The sequence below is a fragment of the Schistocerca nitens genome, chromosome 4 (genome assembly GCF_023898315.1).
Source record: "Schistocerca nitens isolate TAMUIC-IGC-003100 chromosome 4, iqSchNite1.1, whole genome shotgun sequence".
Classification (NCBI taxonomy): domain Eukaryota; kingdom Metazoa; phylum Arthropoda; class Insecta; order Orthoptera; family Acrididae; genus Schistocerca; species Schistocerca nitens.
In genome coordinates, this window is record NC_064617.1 from 288,045,445 (window position 1) to 288,068,192 (window position 22,748).

At 40.8% G+C, this 22,748-nt stretch overlaps 1 protein-coding gene across 1 annotated transcript in view; it reads left to right on the plus strand.

Annotated features, from left to right (window-relative positions):
• Positions 1 to 22,748, plus strand: part of LOC126252046 (regulator of telomere elongation helicase 1 homolog) — a 122,749-nt gene that overhangs the window by 53,910 nt on the left and 46,091 nt on the right. The window contains exon 10 of the mRNA XM_049952841.1: positions 2,589 to 2,751. Within this exon, the coding sequence (XP_049808798.1) occupies positions 2,589 to 2,751 (163 nt within the window). The remainder of the gene's footprint in view (positions 1 to 2,588; positions 2,752 to 22,748) is intronic.

The window sequence follows — 22,748 nt, forward strand, 5'->3', positions numbered from 1 at the left end:
AGTGGGTTGGTTTTCTAAATCACAGAGCGTTTAAAATTGAGCAGTTTGAGGACCAGCCACTTAATGTTACATGTGAGAAAGTGGGTTGGATTTCTAAATCACAGAACGTTTAAAATTGAGCAGTTTGAGGACCAGCCACTTACAAGAATTTCGGGCCCAGACATTTATGTCATCATTTTAAATTTACTGGCACATTTGTGTGACGTATCTTAAAGTATAACACACACAAAAAAAGATCAATATTACATGTGAAAGCTTAGCTTTTCTTGTAGCTATCCTGTGTACATTAATATAAAATGTATAAAATGTTAACTTTTTCTCTTTGTGTGTTCGCACTACGTAACCAGTGATCTTACTATTGGCTGACTATAACACATGTCTTTTGCTCTGAATATCTGATGTCATCGGCTGACGAGATCATGTGGCGTGAGGTACTGTATGACTGGCTTACGAAAGGACATCGCAACCTCGGTTTCAACACTCCGTAAACTAACGCGCTGTGTTTGGTGCAATTCGAATTTATACTTTTGTAATACAAAAATATGCAGCGTATGTTGCTGCAAATCAAAGGTCTTTCCAAAACTTATCTCTCTTTTTTTTTCATTAAGTCTTTCCAAAACTTCTCTCCTCCGTATTTTTTTTCCCCGGAAAGTTGTACGCGAGTGTGTAAAATGTTAACCATTCAAAGAATTGATAAGTTTTACAGGTCCAAGGGAAAATTTATGGAAAACCTATTGTCCTTTAGCACAGAAAAAGTGTATTTTCGCCCGGGAAAAGCATATTTTTTGAACAGGATATCTGGGAATAATCTGGGAATTTATTTTCCTTGTCCCAGTATACACCCTGTGAATGTATACAGGGAAGGGCAGCAAAAATGGTCACAGGTTTGTTAAATCCATGGAAGAGAGTTACATAGATACTGAAGGAACTGACCTGTAAGACTCTTGAAGATAGATGTAATCTATCCCAAGATAGTCTATTAACGAAGTTTCAAGAACTGGCTTTAAATGATGACTCAAGGCCTATACTACAACTACCTACCTATCACTCAAATAGGGATTTTAAGGATAAGATTAGAATAATAACTGCATGCACACGGCATTCAAACAATGATTCTTCCCATGCTCCATACATGAATGGAATGAGAAGCCACCCTAATAACTGGTACAATGGGACGTATCCTCTGCCATGCATCTCATGGTGGTTTGCAGAATACAGATGTAGTTAGTTGTATTTACCTTGTTCTTCTACATATTTACTTAGGTGTCTTTCATCCTAATTGCTAGCATCTGCGTTACTATCAAGATTAACAACACAGTCATCATCAGAGCTGATTGTCCCAGTGCAATTTGAAGGTTGAAATTCGTGAGATGACACATAAAGATCTGATACTGTGCTAGGTGAACCTCCAGTAGAACTACAGTTACCTGAAGAACGAAGAATTTTTTTATCTGAGAATGGCATGTCTGTTTATACTTTTCACAATTGAATAACAAAACAACATACTCTTGCTAAATATCCTCTCATACTCTATAACTAACTAAATGTTTCCTTATACCTAATGAATTAAAATTTGCCTAACCTTTCTCATGATGATGCTGCGGTTGTGTATATGATGTTTTTGTTGCAGGATATTAGAATCATTCTGCTTTCTTTATACATCTCCTAGACCAGTCTAAGTATTCTCATTCTTTCGCTCATATTGTGCAGGGTTACTGCTCACTACAAAAGGGTTGCTAACAATGCGCAGTCTTACTCTCAGTAACAATGTTGAAATGCAGTTTTGTCAAGTAATGAAGTGATGTAACCGAAGACAAAATATATGGATGTAATCACTTGAAAGAAAATTTGTTGGACATCTAATCAATGTATGTAGCACGTTCATGGTTGCACAGTGCACTGAGGGCTTGTGCCAGAAAGTGAAAATCGCTAATGAGGCACATTTGCTGTCGTAGCATTAGAGAGCACACTCATTTTATACTTTAGTGATGATGGACGTTGAATTTTGTCATACATTACAATGACAACTCATTAGATATTTTTTCAGAACAAAGAACATGAAAAATGAAATTCGTGATTGCATAAAAGTCGAAATAGCCGTTTTTGCACATTTGTGGTTTTAAGTATAAGAGTGACAATGTAATCTCATGTGCTCAAATAAGGAATGTCAGAAATATTTATCAGTGTATGTTCACTTCTGTTAAGTGGGCAGCCAAATGTATAGAAGGGAGGAGGAAAGACTTAAATAAACCAGTGCAAAAGAAAATTTTTGATTTCCATCTCTTTATGCCAGTTGTTCAGTGTTAAAGCAATTCCTATATTTGTAAAAGTTCATTTCTTTTTCTTTTTTAAAACCAAATGAGCTGCTTTCTGTACCCATCATTCTATACCCATTCCAATCAATCTTCGTATTGTGAAGCATTTGTATTTACTCTTTCTTTTTTCTCCCCTTTGTCTTTATAAGGACTACTCTCCTTGTCGCCAATCATTTCTGTAGCTTAAGAAGGTCATAAATAGTAATTAGATATATGTTAGTGTTTTAATACTATCTGGTGCAAATGTACTTAATATCTTGCAATGATTTATAGGAATGATCCGCAGTACATAACATCTCTTGGGCGAACAATTCTTAATCTCAGCCGTATTATTCCTGGTGGGCTTCTGGTCTTTTTTCCCTCATATCCAGTGTTGAAGAAATGTCAGGAAGAATGGCAGCTGTCAGGAATATGGTCACAGATATGTGTATCAAAGGTAAACTACTCTGCTTCGCAGTGCACTGTGTGTTTAACTTTCATGGCTGTAGACTTGCTCTTAGCATTTGTTTGGAATCGATAAACAAAAGAAATCATTTGGCAGTGTAAGACTTAAATTGTGAGCTTCCAGAGAAGTCCATAATGAAAGGTATGCAGACAAACTGTTTTGTTTTATCTCGTTTTTTCTCTTTGCGAGACAAACATTAATTTTTGAGCATTTACAGCTACTCGTAAAACAGTGCATATTGTTAATAAGTGTTCATATGTTGGTATAATTATTTTGATTCTCGTCATGCTTTAACTAAACTACTACAGTGTATGTTACCTGATGCTTGTTCATGTTAAATGAAGATAGCAAGGAGCATTTTCAAAGAAAAGAAAAAACTTATTATCTTCAGAACAATAACATCTGAAAGTGTAAGACAGTAACTTCATATGGTTATGGTATAATATGTCAAAGACTTTTCAAAAAATTCAAGACAAGCAGACTAGTTTAGTTTTGTGAGGGACTAACTAAGTAGGGAAGATCCTGATGCGGAGTGGTTGCTTCATCTGTAGGCTGAAATTTGTCGTCATGTTTGATTGCCAGCCAATAATGTGGAGTATTGGTTTTGGACCACCGCATTTAAACATATCAAGGGAATGATGAGAATATATCTCATATACTGAGTTTTTTTCCCACTGTTAAGTCTGATAGATAGTGTCTCATTCACTGACTACAAACCAAGCCATTTAAACTATTCATAGGCACAGTGAGAACCCTCTTCAACCATTATGTGAATTCAAAATGTATTTCCTTCAGTAGAGCCCTTGCTAAGCGTATTTCATATCTGATATCATTCAAGAATTCACTGAACTACCAATTTGCACTGGAACCCACTTTGAAACCATAAGCAGTTATTATGACTCTGAAATACTGCTTTTTTAAACAATTGACTGACAGCAACAGATTATTGTATGGAGCACCATAGCAAGAGGGCATCCACTGTGTAATAGGTACAGGTTGTTTATATGTGCAACATTGCACTAGTTTGGATGGTGCCATCATATGAAAGCACAGTAATGAGTTAGAATTCTCAAAACTAAAACTTAAGTCACCTTTGTTAAATGCCCAGTACCTCAGACAACAATTCCTTCCGAACTGACTATGCAAATGTAGATGAGATGTGGCTCAAATTCAAAGATATAGTAGCAACAGCAATTGAGAGATTCATACCTCATAAATTGGTAAGAGATGGAACTGATCCCCCATGGTACACAAAACAGGTCCGAACGCTGTTGCAGAGGCAATGGAAAAAACATGCGAAGTTCAGAAGAACGCGAAATCCCGAAGATTGGCTAAAATTTACAGACACGCGAAATTTGGCACGGACTTCAATGCGAGATGCCTTTAATAGGTTCCACAATGAAACATTGTCTCGAAATTTGGTAGAAAATCCGAAGAAATTCTGGTCGTATGTAAAGTACACAAGCGGCAAGACGCAGTCAATACCTTCGCTGCGCAGTGCCGATGGTACTGTTACCGATGACTGTGCCGCTAAAGCGGAGTTATTGAACACAGTTTTCCGAAATTCCTTCACCAGGGAAGACGAGTGGAGTATTCCAGAATTTGAAACACGAACAGCTGCTAGCATGAGTTTCTTGGAAGTAGATACCTTAGGGGTTGCGAAGCAACTCAAATCACTTGATACGGGCAAGTCTTCAGGTCCAGATTGTATACCGATTAGGTTCCTTTCAGATTACGCTGATACAATAGCTCCCTACTTAGCAATCATATACAACCGCTCGCTCACCGATAGATCTGTACCTACAGATTGGAAAATTGCGCAGGTGGCACCAGTGTTTAAGAAGGGTAGTAGGAGTAATCCATCGAACTACAGACCTATATCATTAACGTCGGTTTGCAGTAGGGTTTTGGAGCATATACTGTATTCAAACATTATGAATCACCTCGAAGGGAACGATCTATTGATACGTAATCAGCATGGTTTCAGAAAACCTCGTTCTTGTGCAACGCAGATAGCTCTTTATTCGCACGAAGTAATGGCCGCTATCGACAGGGGATCTCAAGTTAATTCCATATTTCTAGATTTCCGGAAAGCTTTTGACACCGTTCCTCACAAGCGACTTCTAATCAAGCTGCGGGCCTATGGGGTATCGTCTCAGTTGTGCGACTGGATTCGTGATTTCCTGTCAGGAAGGTCGCAGTTCGTAGTAATAGACGGCAAATCATCAAGTAAAACTGAAGCGATATCAGGTGTTCCCCAGGGAGGTGTCCTGGGACCTCTGCTGTTCCTGATCTATATAAATGACCAGGGTGACAATCTGAGCAGTTCTCTTTGGTTGTTCGCAGATGATGCTGTAATTTACCGTCTAGTAAGGTCATCCGAAGACCTGTATCAGTTGCAAAGCGGTTTAGAAAAGATTGCTGTGTGGTGTGGCAGATGGCAGTTGACGCTAAATAACAAAAAGTGTGAGGTGATCCACATGAGTTCCAAAAGAAATCCATTGGAATTCGATTACTCGACAAATAGTACAATTCTCAATGCCGTCAATTCAACTAAGTACCTGGGTGTTAAAATTACGAACAACTTCATTTGGAAAGACCACATAGATAATATTGTGGGGAAGGCGAGCCAAAGGTTGCGTTTCATTGGCAGGACACTTAGAAGATGCAACAAGTCCACTAAAGAGACAGCTTACACTACACTCGTTTGTCCTCTGTTAGAATATTGCTGCGCGGTGTGGGATCCTTACCAGGTGGGATTGACGGAGGACATCGAAAGGGTGCAAAAAAGGGCAGCTCATTTTGTATTATCACGTCATAGGGGAGAGAGTGTGGCAGATATGATACGCGAGTTGGGATGGAAGTCATTAAAGCAAAGACGTTTTTCGTCGCAGAGAGATCTATTTACAAAATTTTAGTCACCAACTTTCTCTTCCGAATGCGAAAATATTTTGTTGAGCCCAACCTACATAGGTAGGAATGATCATCAAAATAAAATAAGAGAAATCAGAGCTCGAACAGAAAGGTTTAGGTGTTTGTTTTCCCGCGCGCTGTTCGTGAGTGGAATGGTAGAGAGATGGTATGATTGTGGTTCGATGAACCCTCTGCCAAGCACTTAAATGTGAATTACAGAGTAGTCATGTGATGTAGATGTAGATAATTTATGTTGATATGTTTATTTTCAGCAATAAGCAACAAGAGAGGGATAGCTTCAAAAATAAACTTGAAGAACAATTTGAAGTGAAAGGGCTAGAAGAGTGTCAAATTGCTTGGGCATAAGAAACACAAGGGATCATGAAAGGGTACTATTATGTATTGATCAGGTTAATTATATAGAAAAAATCCTTAATAAACACAACACAAAGGATTGCACTCAAGTGTTGACACCTGTAGACAATAATGGAGTACTCACGCATGATAGTAGGTCTAAGATAGATGAAGAGAGAACAGCCATGGTAAAAGTTCCCTACAGAAAAGTTTTCTGCAGTTTGATGCATGCGTATACAATCGCAGCTGTAAGTCGATTCGGCAGTGATCCAGATATAGTTCACTGGCAGGCGGTTAAAAGAATTTTGAGATATTTGAAAGGGACTGGGAACTTGAATCTGCAGTTCTCTAGGAAAGAGAACTACAGTGTCTCTGCGTTCAGTGATGCAGGCTGGGCAGGAGACATAGAGGACAGGAGGGCAGTGACTGGTTTTCTGTTTAAATAGCAAGGAACTGTAATTTCCTAGAGCAGGAAGAAATAGCCAACGGTAGCTCTTATCAATTTCTGAAGCTGAATACTGGCCCTGGCATTGACTTGTCAAGAGAGACTCTGGCTACAAAGGTTAAAAAAAAAAAAAACAAAAAAAACCAAATAAACTGTATTCAATAAACATGCAATGGAAGGAAACAACATATCAATATCAGATACCATTTTATTAGAGAGAAATAGATGCAGCTCGAGTTATAGTACAACAAATCCTGATGGAACAGATGCTTATTTTGAGTAAGTCATTCTCAAGAGTACATCATCATCAAATGATTAAGAAATTTGGAGTAGTATGAAGTTTTTAAGGGCATTGATTCTAGCAGGAGTGTTGTAAATGAGAATCTGTGCTTCTGCTGATACATATGTTCTTTGCTGTCAGTTCTGTGAAAGTTTTTATCCATGTTTTTTGGATACATGTGTTCTGTGTTTTCTTGTGTCTACATTAATGTAATAAAATGTTTCTTGTGTATTACTTCAAACCATGATCATTTTACTGAAAATTAAAGTAGGAACAACAAAAACAAAACACAATTTAGCACAAAATAAAACTCAGAACTATTGAATAGTTATGTTTCTCACCATATAGCGGAGATGCTGAGTTGCAGATAGGCACAACTGCTGGAAAATGAGCTTGCGGTCAACAAGGCCTTCATCGGAGATAAACACACACACACACACACACACACACACACACACACACACACACACACACGCGCGCGCGTGACCACAGTCCCTGGCAGTTGAAGCCAGACTGTGTGTGTGTGTGTGTGTGTGTGTGTGTGTGTGTGTGTGTGTGTGGTGAGCAGCAACTATCCTTTTCATAATTTTGTTGCAATCCATCCTGGATTTTCCATTGTTTGAATGTTGTTGTTGTTGTTGTGTTCAATCCTGAGACTGGTTTGATGCAGCTCTCCGTGCTACTCTATCCTGTGCAAGCTTCTTCATCTCCCAGTACCTACTGCAACCTACATCATTCTGAATCTGCTAACTGTATTCGTCTCTTGGTCTTCCTCTACGATTTTTACCCTCCAAGCTGCCATCCAATGTTAAATTTGTGATCCCTTGATGCCTCAGAACATGTCCTACCAACCGGTCCCTTCTTCTTGTCAAGTTGTGCCACAAACTCTTCTTGTCCCCATTTCTATTCAATATCTCCTCATTAGTTATGTGATCTACCAATCTAATCTTCAGCATTCTTCTGTAGCACCACATTTAGAAAGCTTCTATACTCTTCTTGTCCAAACTATTTATCGTCCATGTTTCACTTCCATACATGGCTACACTCCATACAAATACTTTCAGAAACAACTTCCTGACACTTAAATCTATACTCGATGTTAACAAATTTCTTTTCTTCAGAAACACTTTCCTTGCCATTACCAGTCTACATTTTATCTCCTCTCTACTTTGACCATCATCAGTTATTTTGCTCCCCAAATAGCAAAACTCCTTTACTACTTTAAGTGTCTCATTTCCTAATCTAATTCCCTCAGCATCACCTGACTTAATTCGACTACATTGCATTATCCTCGTTTTGCTTTTGTTGATGTTCATCTTGTATCCTCCTTTCAAGACACTGTCCATTCCGTTCAACAACTCTTCTAAGTCCTTTGCTGTCTCTGACAGAATTACAATGTCATCGGCGAACCTCAAAGTTTTTATTTCTTCTCCATGGATTTTAATGCCTACTCCGAACTTTTCTTTTGTTTCCTTTACTGCTTGCTCAATATACAGATTGAATAGCATTGGGGAGAAGCTACAACCCTGTCTCACTCCCTTCCCAACCGCTGCTTCACTTTCATGCCCCTCGACTCTTATAACTGTCATCTGGTTTCTGTACAAATTGCAAATAGCCTTTCGCTCCCTGTATTTTACCCCTGCCACCTTTAGAATTTGAAAGAGAGTATTCCAGTCAACATTGTCAAAAGCTTTCTCTAAGTCTACAAATGCTAGAAATGTAGATTTGCCTTTCCTTAATCTATTTTCTAAGATAAGTCGTAGGGTCAGTATTGCCTCACATGTTCCAACATTTCTGCGGTATCCAAACTGATCTCCGCTGAGGTTGGCTTCTACCAGTTTTTCCATTTGTCTGTAAAGAATTTGCGTTAGTATTTTGCAGCTGTGACTTATTAAACTGATAGTTCGATAATTTTCACATCTGTCAACACCTACTTTCTTTGGGATTGGAATTATTATATTCTTCTTGAAGTCATAGGGTATTTTGCCTGTCTCATACATCTTACTCACCAGATGGTAGAGTTTAATCAGGACTGGCTCTCCCAAGGCCGTCAGTAGTTCTAATGGAATGTTGTCTACTCCCGGGGCCTTGTTTCGACTTAGGTCTTTCAGTGCTCTGTCAAACTCTTCACGCAGTATCATATCTCCCATTTGATCTTCATCTACATCCTCTTCCATTTCCATAATATTGTCCTCAAGTACATCGCCCTTGTATAGACCCTCTATATACTCCTTTCTGCTTTCCCTTCTTTGCTTAGAGCTTGGTTTCCATCTGAGCTCTTGATATTCATACAAGTGGCTCTCTTTTCTCCAAAGGTCTCTTTAATTTTCCTGTAGGCAGTATCTATCTTACCCCTAGTGAGATAAGCCTCTACATCCTTACATTTGTCCTGTAGCCATTCCTGCTTAGCCATTTTGCACTTCCTCTCGATCTCATTTTTGAGACGTTTGTATTCCTTTTTGCCTGTTTCATTTAGTGCGTTTTTATATTGTCTCCTTTCATCAATTAAATTCAATATTTCCTCTGTTACCCTAGGATTTCTACTAGCCCTCGTCTTTTTACCTACTTGATCCTCTGCTGCCTTCACTTCTTCATCCCTCAAAGCTACCCATTCTTCTACTACTGTATTTCTTTCCCCCATTCCTGTCAATTGTTCCCTTATGCTCTCCCTGAAACTCTGTACAACCTCTGGTTTAGTCAGTTTATCCAGGTCCCATCTCCTTAAATTCCCACATTTTTGCTGTTTCTTCAGTTTTAATCTACAGTTCATAACCAATAGATTGTGGTCAGAGTCCACATATGCCCCTGGAAATGTCTTACAATTTAAAACCTGGTTTCTAAATCTCTGTCTTACCATTATATAATCTATCTGATACTTTCTAGTATCTCCAGGATTGTTCCATGTATTGTTAGAATAGTTGTGTTTATTACCCGCCAAATATTCTGATTGTACCACTCAAGGTACAATGTGCTTGACTGACAGGGTATAGTTTGTATGACATTTGTGCATATTATTTTACTGACAGGCAGATAACATTCAGGTAAAAGTTAAGACATTCTATCTTTAAATATGTCTGCTTGTGTCCGTATATGTGTGGATGGATATGTGTGTGTGTGCGAGTGTATACCCGTCCTTTTTCCCCCCTAAGGTAAGTCTTTCCGCTCCCAGGATTGGAATGACTCCTTACCCTCTCCCTTAAAACCCACATCCTTTCGTCTTTCCCTCTCCTTCCCTCTTTCCTGATGAGGCAACAGTTTGTTGTGAAAGCTTGAATTCTGTGTGTATGTTTGTGTTTGTTTGTGTGTCTGTCGACCTGCCAGCACTTTCATTTGGTAAGTCACATCATCTTTGTTTTTAGATATATTTTTCCTACGTTGAATGTTTCCCTCTATTATAATCATATCATTAATTTGAACCCAATAATTACGTTTGTTATTGTCGCTGTTGCATTTTGAAATCTTTCCTGTTGTCTTATTTTCTCTTTCTGTTTTTACCAGTAGTCTCACTTTGTATTCACCTTCCCCTTTTTACCGTAATCTACTATACAATTTTATCCCACCTATATATACTCAATAATACGTAACCCACTTCCAAACCATAACCAAAAAAATTTTATTTTCCGCTTTCAACACTACCGCTGCTATAAAATCCACAGTTTCTAGTTCAATAACAGCTGCTTTCACGTATAAAACAACCATTTCGGCTAGTTCTAATAACTTTCACTATATTTCCACTTCCGTTTTTCGCACATCACTGATCATTTTTAGCCGCTCCCCACAGGTTTTAACGTCATTATTTCTTCGTCAGACAATTGTTAGCCCCATTTTCGTAATCTTTCACCACAACACCACTCCTTTTAATACATTTACACGTTTTTTCGAAATTTTCCCAAATTTCTCCGTCCTTTAACGTGTTTTAGCGGCAACACAACCACCTAACCTTTATACACATCGCTGTCTACCAACCCAAGTTCACCACAGGATCAACTTAACCAACACTTTTTCGCCTTTTTCCATACCAGATCTCCAGTTGCTTTCTAGTTCACCTTTATCTCTCCCCATATACACTCCTGGAAATTGAAATAAGAACACCGTGAATTCATTGTCCCAGGAAGGGGAAACTTTATTGACACATTCCTGGGGTCAGATACATCACATGATCACACTGACAGAACCACAGGCACATAGACACAGGCAACAGAGCATGCACAATGTCGGCACTAGTACAGTGTATATCCACCTTTCGCAGCAATGCAGGCTGCTATTCTCCCATGGAGACGATCGTAGAGATGCTGGATGTAGTCCTGTGGAACGGCTTGCCATGCCATTTCCACCTGGCGCCTCAGTTGGACCAGCGTTCGTGCTGGACGTGCAGACCGCGTGAGACGACGCTTCATCCAGTCCCAAACATGCTCAATGGGGGACAGATGCGGAGATCTTGCTGGCCAGGGTAGTTGACTTACACCTTCTAGAGCACGTTGGGTGGCACGGGATACATGCGGACGTGCATTGTCCTGTTGGAACAGCAAGTTCCCTTGCCGGTCTAGGAATGGTAGAACGACGGGTTCGATGACGGTTTGGATGTACCGTGCACTACTCAGTGTCCCCTCGACGATCACCAGTGGTGTACGGCCAGTGTAGGAGATCGCTCCCCACACCATGATGCCGGGTGTTGGCCCTGTGTGCCTCGGTCGTATGCAGTCCTGATTGTGGCGCTCACCTGCACGGCGCCAAACACGCATACGACCATCATTGGCACCAAGGCAGAAGCGACTCTCATCGCTGAAGACGACACGTCTCCATTCGTCCCTCCATTCACGCCTGTCGCGACACCACTGGAGGCGGGCTGCACGATGTTGGGGCGTGAGCGGAAGACGGCCTAACGATGTGCGGTACCGTAGCCCAGCTTCATGGAGACGGTTGCGAATGGTCCTCGCCGATACCCCAGGAGCAACAGTGTCCCTAATTTGCTGGGAAGTGGCGGTGCGGTCCCCTACGGCACTGCGTAGGATCCTACGGTCTTGGCGTGCATCCGTGCGTCGCTGCGGTCCGGTCCCAGGTCGACGGGCACGTGCACCTTCCGCCGACCACTGGCGACAACATCGATGTACTGTGGAGACCTCACGCCCCACGTGTTGAGCAATTCGGCGGTACGTCCACCCGGCCTCCCGCATGCCCACTATACGCCCTCGCTCAAAGTCCGTCAACTGCACATACGGTTCACGTCCACGCTGTCGCGGCATGCTACCAGTGTTAAAGACTGCGATGGAGCTCCGTATGCCACGGCAAACTGGCTGACACTGACGGCGGCGGTGCACAAATGCTGCGCAGCTAGCGCCATTCGACGGCCAACACCGCGGTTCCTGGTGTGTCCGCTGTGCCGTGCGTGTGATCATTGCTTGTACAGCCCTCTCGCAGTGTCCGGAGCAAGTATGGTGGGTCTGACACACCGGTGTCAATGTGTTCTTTTTTCCATTTCCAGGAGTGTATTTTTATCTTTCATTTTCATTTCAACCTCATGTTACACTTTCCACCTTCTAATACCATGTCACCCTCACAACACCCCCACAACGACCCCATTAAGTTTTATTTACATTCCCTCTGCAAACATGCCTTCACCTTAGCCAGATTACGCTTGCATATTTTATTTTCTCAGGCTTGTCTGACATTTGGCATTACCCCCAAAGGCCTCACACTTAAAGTTCCCATCTCTGGCTGCAACCCTTCTTTCCATCAGTACCTATACCAGTTCCAAACTGAACAATCCATTGCCCTCACCCACCTAATCCTTCACCTACACATCAACTCAGCCAATGAACAGACCCGTCAACTCCTATCCTTAATAAAAGTCCTCAGTCTCTCCTCTCCCACATCCACACCGGCTATTCAGAGCATCCTCCTACAGGCCAACCGCAAATTAGAACAGCATGCCACCCTTCACCTCAAAAAACTATCCAATCTCCTGGTTTCCCACCTCCGGAAAGGCAACTCACTCACCCTTCACAACCTTTCCAGCAAACCTCAACCACCTCTAATTGCACACAAAGCCAGTCTCTCCCATCTACTCAATCTCCCACTTCCAGCTCCACTCCCTCCAAAACCTCAAAATTCCAATCAACACAATCTGGTACCACAACACCCTAATTCAGTAGTTAACCTTTCCTCCAAAACTCTCTCCCAATCCGAAACCTCTGTCCTATCCAAAGGCCTCACCTTCAGCCCCACTCCCAGATTCAACCAAACAGCCCTCGTCAAAGATTTACTGTCCTACACTCGTACTCTCTGCTGGAAGTATCACTTTGCCATGAAGAAAAATGATCCTAATCCTACCCCTAATGATCCAACTCCCCAAGACACTATCCAAATTGAACCCTGCCTGGAACAGTTCCGTCCTCCGTCACAGCGGGACCCACCTCCTCTTCCTCAAAATCACCCTCTCCAAACCTTCCAGGAATTTCTGACTTCCAGCCTTGCCTCACAATCCTTCTTAAAAAACCTTAATCCTACTCCCAACATCACCACTGCTGAAGCCCAGGCTATCTGTGATCTGAAGGCTGACCGGTCCATCGTCATTCTTCCGGCGGACAAGGGTTCCACGACCGTGGTACTTGATCGTCGGGAGTATGTGGCTGAGGGACTGCGTCAGCTTTCAGACAACACCACATACAAAGTTTGCCAAGGTAATCCCATTCCTGATGTCCAGGCGGAGCTTCAAGGAATCCTCAGAACCTTGGGCCCCCTACAAAACCTTTCACCTGACTCCATCAACCTCCTGACCCCACCGACACCCCGCACCCCTACCTTCTATCTTCTTCCTAAAATTCACAAACCCAATCATCCCGGCCGCCCCATTGTAGCTGGTTATCAAGCCCCCACAGAATGTATCTCTGCCTACGTAGATCAACACCTTCAACCCATTACATGCAGTCTCCCATCCTTCATCAAAGACACCAACCACTTTCTCGAACGCCTGGAATCCTTACCCAATCCGTTACCCCCAGAAACCATCCTTGTAACCATTGATGCCACTTCCTTATACACAAATATCCCGCACGTCCAGGGCCTCGCTGCGATGGAGCACTTCCTTTCACGCCGATCACCTGCCACCCTACCTAAAACCTCTTTCCTCATTACCTTAGCCAGCTTCATCCTGACCCACAACTTCTTCACTTTTGAAGACCAGACATACCAACAATTAAAGGGAACAGCCATGGGTACCAGGATGGCCCCTTCGTACGCCAACCTATTCATGGGTCGCTTAGAGGAAGCCTTCTTGGTTACCCAGGCCTGCCAACCCAAAGTTTGGTACAGATTTATTGATGACATCTTCATGATCTGGACTCACAGTGTAGAAGAACTCCATAATTTCCTCTCCAACCTCAACTCCTTTGGTTCCATCAGATTCACCTGGTCCTACTCCAAATCCCATGCCACTTTCCTTGATGTTGACCTCCACCTGTCCAATGGCCAGCTTCACACGTCCGTCCACATCAAACCCACCAACAAGCAACAGTACCTCCATTACGACAGCTGCCACCCATTCCACATCAAACGGTCCCTTCCCTACAGCCTAGGTCTTCGTGGCGAACGAATCTGCTCCAGTCCGGAATCCCTGAAGTATTACACCAACAACCTGACAACAGCTTTCGCATCCCGCAACTACCCTCCCGACCTGGTACAGAAGCAAATAACCAGAGCCACTTCCTCATCCTCTCAAACCCAGAACCTCCCACAGAAGAACCCCAGTTGTGCCCCACTTGTGACAGGATACTTTCCGGGACTGGATCAGATTCTGAATGTGGCTCTCGAGCAGGGATACAACTTCCTCAAATCCTGCCCTGAAATGAGATCCATCCTTCATGAAATCCTCCCCACTCCACCAAGAGTGTCTTTCCGCCGTCCACCTAACCTTCGTAACCTCTTAGTTCATCCCTATGAAATCCCCAAACCACCTTCCCTACCCTCTGGCTCCTACCCTTGTAACCGCCCCCGGTGTAAAACCTGTCCCATGCACCCTCCCACCACCACCTACTCCAGTCCTGTAACCCGGAAGGTGTACACGATCAAAGGCAGAGCCACGTGTGAAAGCACCCACGTGATCTACCAACTGACCTGCCTACACTGTGACGCATTCTGTGTGGGAATGACCAGCAACAAACTGTCCATTCGCATGAATGGACACAGGCAGACAGTGTTTGTTGGTAATGAGGATCAACCTGTGGCTAAACATGCCTTGGTGCACGGCCAGCACATCTTGGCACAGTGTTAGACCGTCCGGGTTATCTGGATACTTCCCACTAACACCAACCTATCCGAACTCCGGAGATGGGAACTTGCTCTTCAATATATCCTCTCTTCCCGTTATCCACCAGGCCTCAATCTCCACTAATTTCAAGTTGCCGCCACTCATACCTCACCTGTCGTTCAACATCTTTGCCTCTGCACTTCTGCCTCGACTGACATCTCTGCCCAAACTCTTTGTCTTTAAATATGTCTGCTTGTGTCTGTATATGTGTGGATGGATATGTGTGTGTGTGCGAGTGTATACCCGTCCTTTTTCCCCCCTAAGGTAAGTCTTTCCGCTCCCGGGATTGGAATGACTCCTTACCCTCTCCCTTAAAACCCACATCCTTTCGTCTTTCCCTCTCCTTCCCTCTTTCCTGATGAGGCAACAGTTTGTTGCGAAAGCTTGAATTTTGTGTGTATGTTTGTGTTCGTTTGTGTGTCTGTCGACCTGCCAGCACTTTCATTATATATATATATATATATATATATATATATATATATATATATATATATATATATATATATATAGTGCTGGCAGGTCGACAGACACACAAAATTCAAGCTTTCGCAACAAACTGTTGCCTCATCAGGAAAGAGGGAAGGAGAGGGAAAGACGAAAGGGTGTGGGTTTTAAGGGAGAGGGTAAGGAGTCATTCCAATCCCGGGAGCGGAAAGACTTACCTTAGGGGGAAAAAAAAAGGACGGGTATACACTCGCACACACACACATATCCATCCACACACTAAGGTAAGCCTCTGCGCCCCCGGGACCGGAACGACTCCCCACCCTCCCTCCACTCATACCTCACCTGTCATTCAACATCATCTTTGCCTCTTCACTTCTGCCTCGACTGACATCTCTGCCCAAACTTTAAATATGACTGCTTGTGTCTGTATATGTGTGGATGGATATGTGTGTGTGTGTGAGTGTATACCTGTCCTTTTTTCCCCCTAAGGTAAGTCTTTCCGCTCCCGGGATCGGAGTGGCTCCTTGCCCTCTCCCTTAAAACCCACATCCTTTCGTCTTTCCCTCTCCTTCCCTCTTTCCTGATGAGGCGGCGGTTTGTTGCGAAAGCTTGAATTTTGTGTGTGTGTTTGTGCTTGTTTGTGTGTCTGTCGACCTGCCAGCGCTTTCATTTGGTGGGTCGCTTCATCTTATATATTTTTCCTACGTGGAATGTTTCCCTCTATTTTATATATATATATATATATATATATATATATATATATATATATATATATATATATATGATGTGACTTGCCGAATGGGGGTGCTGGCGGGTCGACGGACGCACGGGCGGGCGCAGGCATGCACACAATGTTCAAGCTTTCGCGGCGGGCTGTTGCCTCATCGGGAGGGAGGGGGGGGGGGACGAGGGGATGTGGGTTTTGGGGGGGGAGGGTGGGGAGTCGTTCCGGTCCCGGGGGCGGAGAGGCTTACCTTAGTGTGTGGATGGATATGTGTGTGTGTGCGAGTGTATACCCGTCCTTTTTTTTCCCCCTAAGGTAAGTCTTTCCGCTCCCGGGATTGGAATGACTCCTTACCCTCTCCCTTAAAACCCACATCCTTTCGTCTTTCCCTCTCCTTCCCTCTTTCCTGATGAGGCAACAGTTTGTTGCGAAAGCTTGAATTTTGTGTGTATGATTGTGTTCGTTTGTGTGTCTGTCGACCTGCCAGCACTTTCATTTGGTAAGTAACATCATCTTTGTTTTTAGATATATTTTTCCTACGTGGAATGTTTCCCTCTATTATAACCATATATATATATATATATATATATATATATATATATATATATATATATATATATATATATATATATATATAACAGAGGGAAACATTCCACGTGGAAAAAATATATCTAAAAAGAAAGAAAGTGATGAGACTTACCAAACAAAAGCGCTGGCAGGTCGATAGACACACAAACATACACACAAAATTCAAGCTTTCGCAACAAACTGCTGCCTCATCAGGAAAGAGGGAAGGAGAGGGAAAGACGAAAGGATGTGGGTTTTAAGGGCGAGGGTAAGGAGTCATTCCAATCCCGGGAGCGGAAATACTTACCTTGGGGGAAGAAAGGACGGGTATACACTCGCGCACACACGCACATATCCGTCCACACATATACAGACACAAGCAGACATCAACACAAAGAGAAAATAGCATTAGTCAAACCAAATACGTGCTGCAGAATTGAGTTCCATTTGCTACCTGCTGAGTTCTGAAATGCTGATTAGGTGATAATCAAGATTGCTCAGATGTTGAAACCAGCAGACTGATAACGAAGTAAATGAAATATGTACATTGTACTTTATCTCCAGAACAACATTATTTATGTTTATTTGTGACCATTGTCTGTAATGATTTTGTGGTGAAGGCAGATGCTCTGATTGTTATCTGCAAATTAGTTTTATTTATGTAGAAATCTGGTGCACAAAGCACACCTGCCACTTGGTGGCATATGGTAACTATTATTGAGGAACTGAATTGCCCAGTTCTGTGCACTGTCAAGTCTCATACGCTCAGTGTAACAGTACATAAAGTGTTGTGTCTCTGGATAAAGTGCACACATTGCCATTGCGTGCAGCATCTTTTTTTCAGTAGCCTAATAGTGTCCCTGGACACTGCTAAGAAGTAAATGTCTTTAGGTTAAGAAATGTTGGGATAAAGAGGACATTTGTCAGTTTCGTCTTCTGAAATGCTGTCCCTTTCCCCTCCCTCCCCTTCATCGTACATTTCCAGAGCCTTGCGTTTTGGAGATGTTAATACAGAACTGACATAAACCTCACTTTCACATGTTGTCCCACAATACGTGGACAATATGCAGAGTGAAGAGGTAAGGACCCAAGCCCCAAAACATCCACATCTCACTCTCACTCACATCTACATCTCTACTCTGCAAATGACTGAAGTCTACCACCAGCTTTACCCACAGCTGAGCCTATGCGATTGTTCCATTTCATATTCCTGCAAAGTGTTCCACCCAGATATTTGTATGAGTTGACCGATTCCAACTTTGACTTATTGATATTGTAGTCATAGTATACTACATATTTTTCATTTTGTGAAGTGCACAATTTTACATTTGTGAACATTCATAGCAAGTTGCCAAACTTTGCACTACTTTGAAATCTTATCAAGATGTGGCTGATTGTTCGTGCAGCTTCTTTTAGACATGCATCATCATTCAACTTAGCTATTACAAGCATATTGAATTGCTGAAACATCAGTCATATTCTTCTCTGCTTATTTTTATGATGCTTCTGCTGTGCACACTCACAGTTGTCATGCATTCCATAGTCTTACTGAAAAAGTGAACTGAAGGGTACTTAAGACACTGGCCTTGAATTTGGTAGGACTGTTATTCAGTTCCCATCTGTTCAAGCCAGTATAAAATTTCTGTGGTTTTGCTATATTGCTCAGAACAAATGCTGATATAACAGTCAGAGCTTGTGTTCCAACTGACCTTGTTGTCAATGGGCTGTTGAATTCTAATCTTCCTACCTTATTGCTATTAGGCATGATTTGTTTCAACTTTTAGCTTTTTAATGCACTGCTTTTCTGTTCTAGAAAAATAGGATTTAATTTATTATTATTATCTACAACAGAACGTATATTTTTGGGTGCTTCCAGTTTTCCATTGGGTTTGGGCGCTCTCTCCATGATTGTTTTAGCTTGCCTTGAGTCCAAGTTTTGATTGTTTTGCAGGGAGGAGTCAGTATCAGTATCTTATGCATTCTGGGAGAACTTTCTTGTAACTGTCTTATCCAGGACAATAATTCTTGTTTTCATTTGCAGTCTCAGATTGTATTATTTGAAATATTAGTGTTTCATTCAGATGCTGAGACACATTCTTTCCCAAATCCAACTGTAGCACTATAACATACTGCTTGTATTTGTCTCAGACGTCCTCCTTCCTTGTGTGTCACATACTGTCTGTTGATGTTAGCCCTCGGGTATACAGCACCAAACACGTTAAGCAGTTTTTGTTTCTTATAGTCTGCAGATAAAATATTTTGTTGGGTCCAGTTCTCCATACTGAAACTTTATGTAATTACAGGACCTGCCAGTGACCTTTAGTCGTAATTTTGTCTGTGGAGTTGAATTCAGTTTTTAATTTCAGTTTTGTGCCCCATAATACTATTGAAGAACTCTTTTCTTCACTGCTGCATCATTTGATTTGTTATTCATTTAATAATTTCATAATTAATCAGCAACTAGTCACATAAAAGAAATGTAATTTTTTAACCGATTTTGGGCACTTGGTACCCTTTCCAGAAGATTATACCTGTCACATTATTTGCAAGTGTCAAGTAAGTCTTAACAGATTCTAGCTTTCTATTACTAGTATCTTCACCCAAATGAATTTCCTTTGACTTAACAAGTTTTCCTCTAAACACACTTAATTTCAGTAGCAAGCAGCATGCAGATGTCATCACTAAATGTATTAACAATACTTAGTATTTTGTTTAGGATTTTATCATTTCTTGTAAATAGTTTAAAACCATCCATATAAAAAGATGACTAATTAAGTTGTCACAAAGCTTAATAATTGAAATAGAATCTATTTAGTTAGAGGAATCTGACAAATGCAACATAAGAGATGAGGCAAAGAATCACCATGAAACATTCCCTTTTCTTACCCATATAATTCATGAATGGAAACATTGTTGTTCATTATTTTTGGATTGTCTAGTATTCCATTATTTCATTCTATGCATACAGAATTATAAAAATTGTGGGTGAACTCCTATAGTTCAAACCAGTTCAGGATCTAGTCATTAGGTGCACTATAATATGCCTTTATGCAATCTATACACGCTACACTTAAGTTTTGCCTGTGGCGATTGACATACTTTAATATTATTATATTGAGGAACTTCTATTATTATTTCTTTCCTTTCTCAGACGTTATGTCTGGTTAAAAATGGAAAGTGACGCGGACCTTGATCAAGCGTGACTTCCTTTTAACTGTACGGTATATGTTACATAGCATTTAGGAACTTTCGGGTAATTGAACATGTATCAATAATTACAGATTTCTGTAGTTGTGTGTATACATTTGGATGTAGCTGTATTGTGTTGATGTACTGGTGGATATTGTGTGGTATGACTCCTGTAGTTGACAGTATAATTGGTATAATGTCAACTTTATCCTGATGCCACATGTCCTTGACTTCCTCAGCCAGTTGGATGTATTTTTCAATTTTTTCTCCTGTTTTCTTCTGTATATTTGTTGTATTGGGTATGGATATTTCGATTAGTTGTGTTAATTTCTTCTTTTTATTGGTGAGTATGATGTCAGGTTTGTTATGTGTTGTTGTTTTATCTGTTATAATGGTTCTGTTCCAGTATAATTTGTATTCATCATTCTCCAGTAAATTTTGTGGTGCATACTTTTATGTGGGAATGTGTTGTTTTATTAGTTTATGTTGTAAGGCAAGTTGTTGATGTATTATTTTTGCTACATTGTCATGTCTTCTGGTGTATTCTGTATTTGCTAGTATTGTACATCCGCTTGTGATGTGATCTACTGTTTCTGTTTGTTGTTTGCAAAGTCTGTATCTGTTGATGTTATGTGATCTAAAGGGTTGTAGAAGTGGTTATGAAATTGCAGTGGTGTAGCCGATGTATTTATATGATTGCTTTGTGTATTTTGCTAGTCTCTGCTCATTCTAGAAAGAATTTTCTTAAATTGTCTACCTGTCCATAATGTAGGTTTTTTATATCGATAAATCCACTTCCTCCTTCCTTTCTGCTTAATGTGAATCTTTCTGTTGCTGAATGTATGTGATGTATTCTATATTTGTGGCATTGTGATCGTGTAAGTGTATTGAGTGCTTCTAGGTCTGTGTTACTCCATTTCACTACTCCAAATGAGTAGGTCAATATTGGTATAGCATAAGTATTTATAGCTTCTGTCTTGTTTCTTGCTGTCAATTCTGTTTTCAGTATTTTTGTTAGTCTTTGTCTATATTTTTCTTTTAGTTCTTCTTTAATATTTGTATTATCTATTCCTATTTTTTGCCTGTATCCTAGATATTTATAGGCATCTGTTTTTTCCATCGCTTCTATGCAGTCGCTGTGGTTATCCAATAAGTAATCTTCTTGTTTAGTGTGTTTTCCCCAGACTATGCTATTTTTCTTACATTTGTCTGTTCCGAAAGCCATATTTATATCATTGCTGAATACTTCTGTTATCTTCAGTAATTGGTTGAGTTGTTGATTTGTTGCTGCCAGTAGTTTTAGATCATCCATGTATAGCAAATGTGTGATTTTGTGTTGGTATGTTCCAGTAATATTATATTCATAATTTGTATTATTTAGCATGTTGGACAGTGGGTTCAAAGCAAGGCAGAACCAGAAAGGACTTAATGAGTCTCCTTGGTATATTTCACGCTTACTCTGTATTGGCTGTGATGTGATATTATTTGAATTTGTTTGGATATTAAGTGTGGTTTTCCAATTTTTCATTACTATGTTTAGGAACTGTATCAGTTTAGGATCTACTTTGTATATTTCCAATATCTGTAGTAACCATGAGTGGGGTACACTATCATACGCTTTTTGGTAATCAATGTATGCGTAGTGTAGCGACCTTTGTTTAGTTTTAGCTTCATATGTCACCTCGGCATCTATTATCAGTTGCTCTTTACATCCTCGTGCCCCTTTGCAGCAGTCTTGTTGTTCTTCATTTATAATTTTGTTCTGTGTTGTATGTGTCATTAATTTCTGTGTAATGACTGAAGTTAATATTTAGTATATTGTTGGTAGGCATGTTATGGGGCGATATTTTGCTGGGTTTGCTGTGTCTGCTTGATCTTTAGGTTTCAGATAAGTTATTCCTTGTGTAAGTGTATCAGGGACTGTGTATGTGTCTGCTATGTTACTGTTAAATAATTTAGTTAGATGTGAATGTGTTGAGGTGAACTTCTTTAGCCAGAATTTTGCTATTTTATCTTTTCCAGGGGCTTTCCAATTGTGTGTATAATTAATTGCTCGGGTGACTTCATGTTGCAAAATTATCACTTCAGGCATTTGTGGTATCATCTTGTATGTGTCTGTTTCTGCTTGTATCCACCATGCATGTCTGTTATGTTGTGCCAGGTTTGACCATATGTTGCTCCAGAAGTGTTCCATGTCTGTTATGTTTGGTGGATTGTCTATTTTAATGTGTGTGTTATCTATTGTCTGATAAAATTTCTTTTGGTTTGTGTTGAATGTTTGGTTTTGTTTCCTTCTATTTTCACTTTTTTTGTATCTTCTAAGTCGTTTGGCCAATGCTTGTAATTTCTGCTTCTTTTCATCTAATTGCTCTATCGCTTCTTATTGTGAGATTTTACCTAACCTTTTTCGTTTTTTGTCTGATATTTCATTTCTTATAAATTGTGTTAGCTGTCCGATGTCTTTTCTCAGTTTTTCTATTCTGATCTGTAGCCTGTGTTGCCATGCTGGTTTTGTGGGTTTCTTCTGTGTGTTGGTTGGTTCTGATCTCTGCCTAGTGTGTATATTTGGTGTAGTGAGTGCTCCTATATAAACCAGTAGTTGTAACTCTTCCATAGTTGTATTTTCATTTATTTTGTTGTGTATGATTGTGTTGATAGTAGTTATTGTTGTTTCGACTTGTGGGTTATTTGGGGGTCTATGCAAGAATGGTCTAATGTCTGTATTTGTGTCTTTGTATCCTATATATGTCAGCTGAAATTTTTC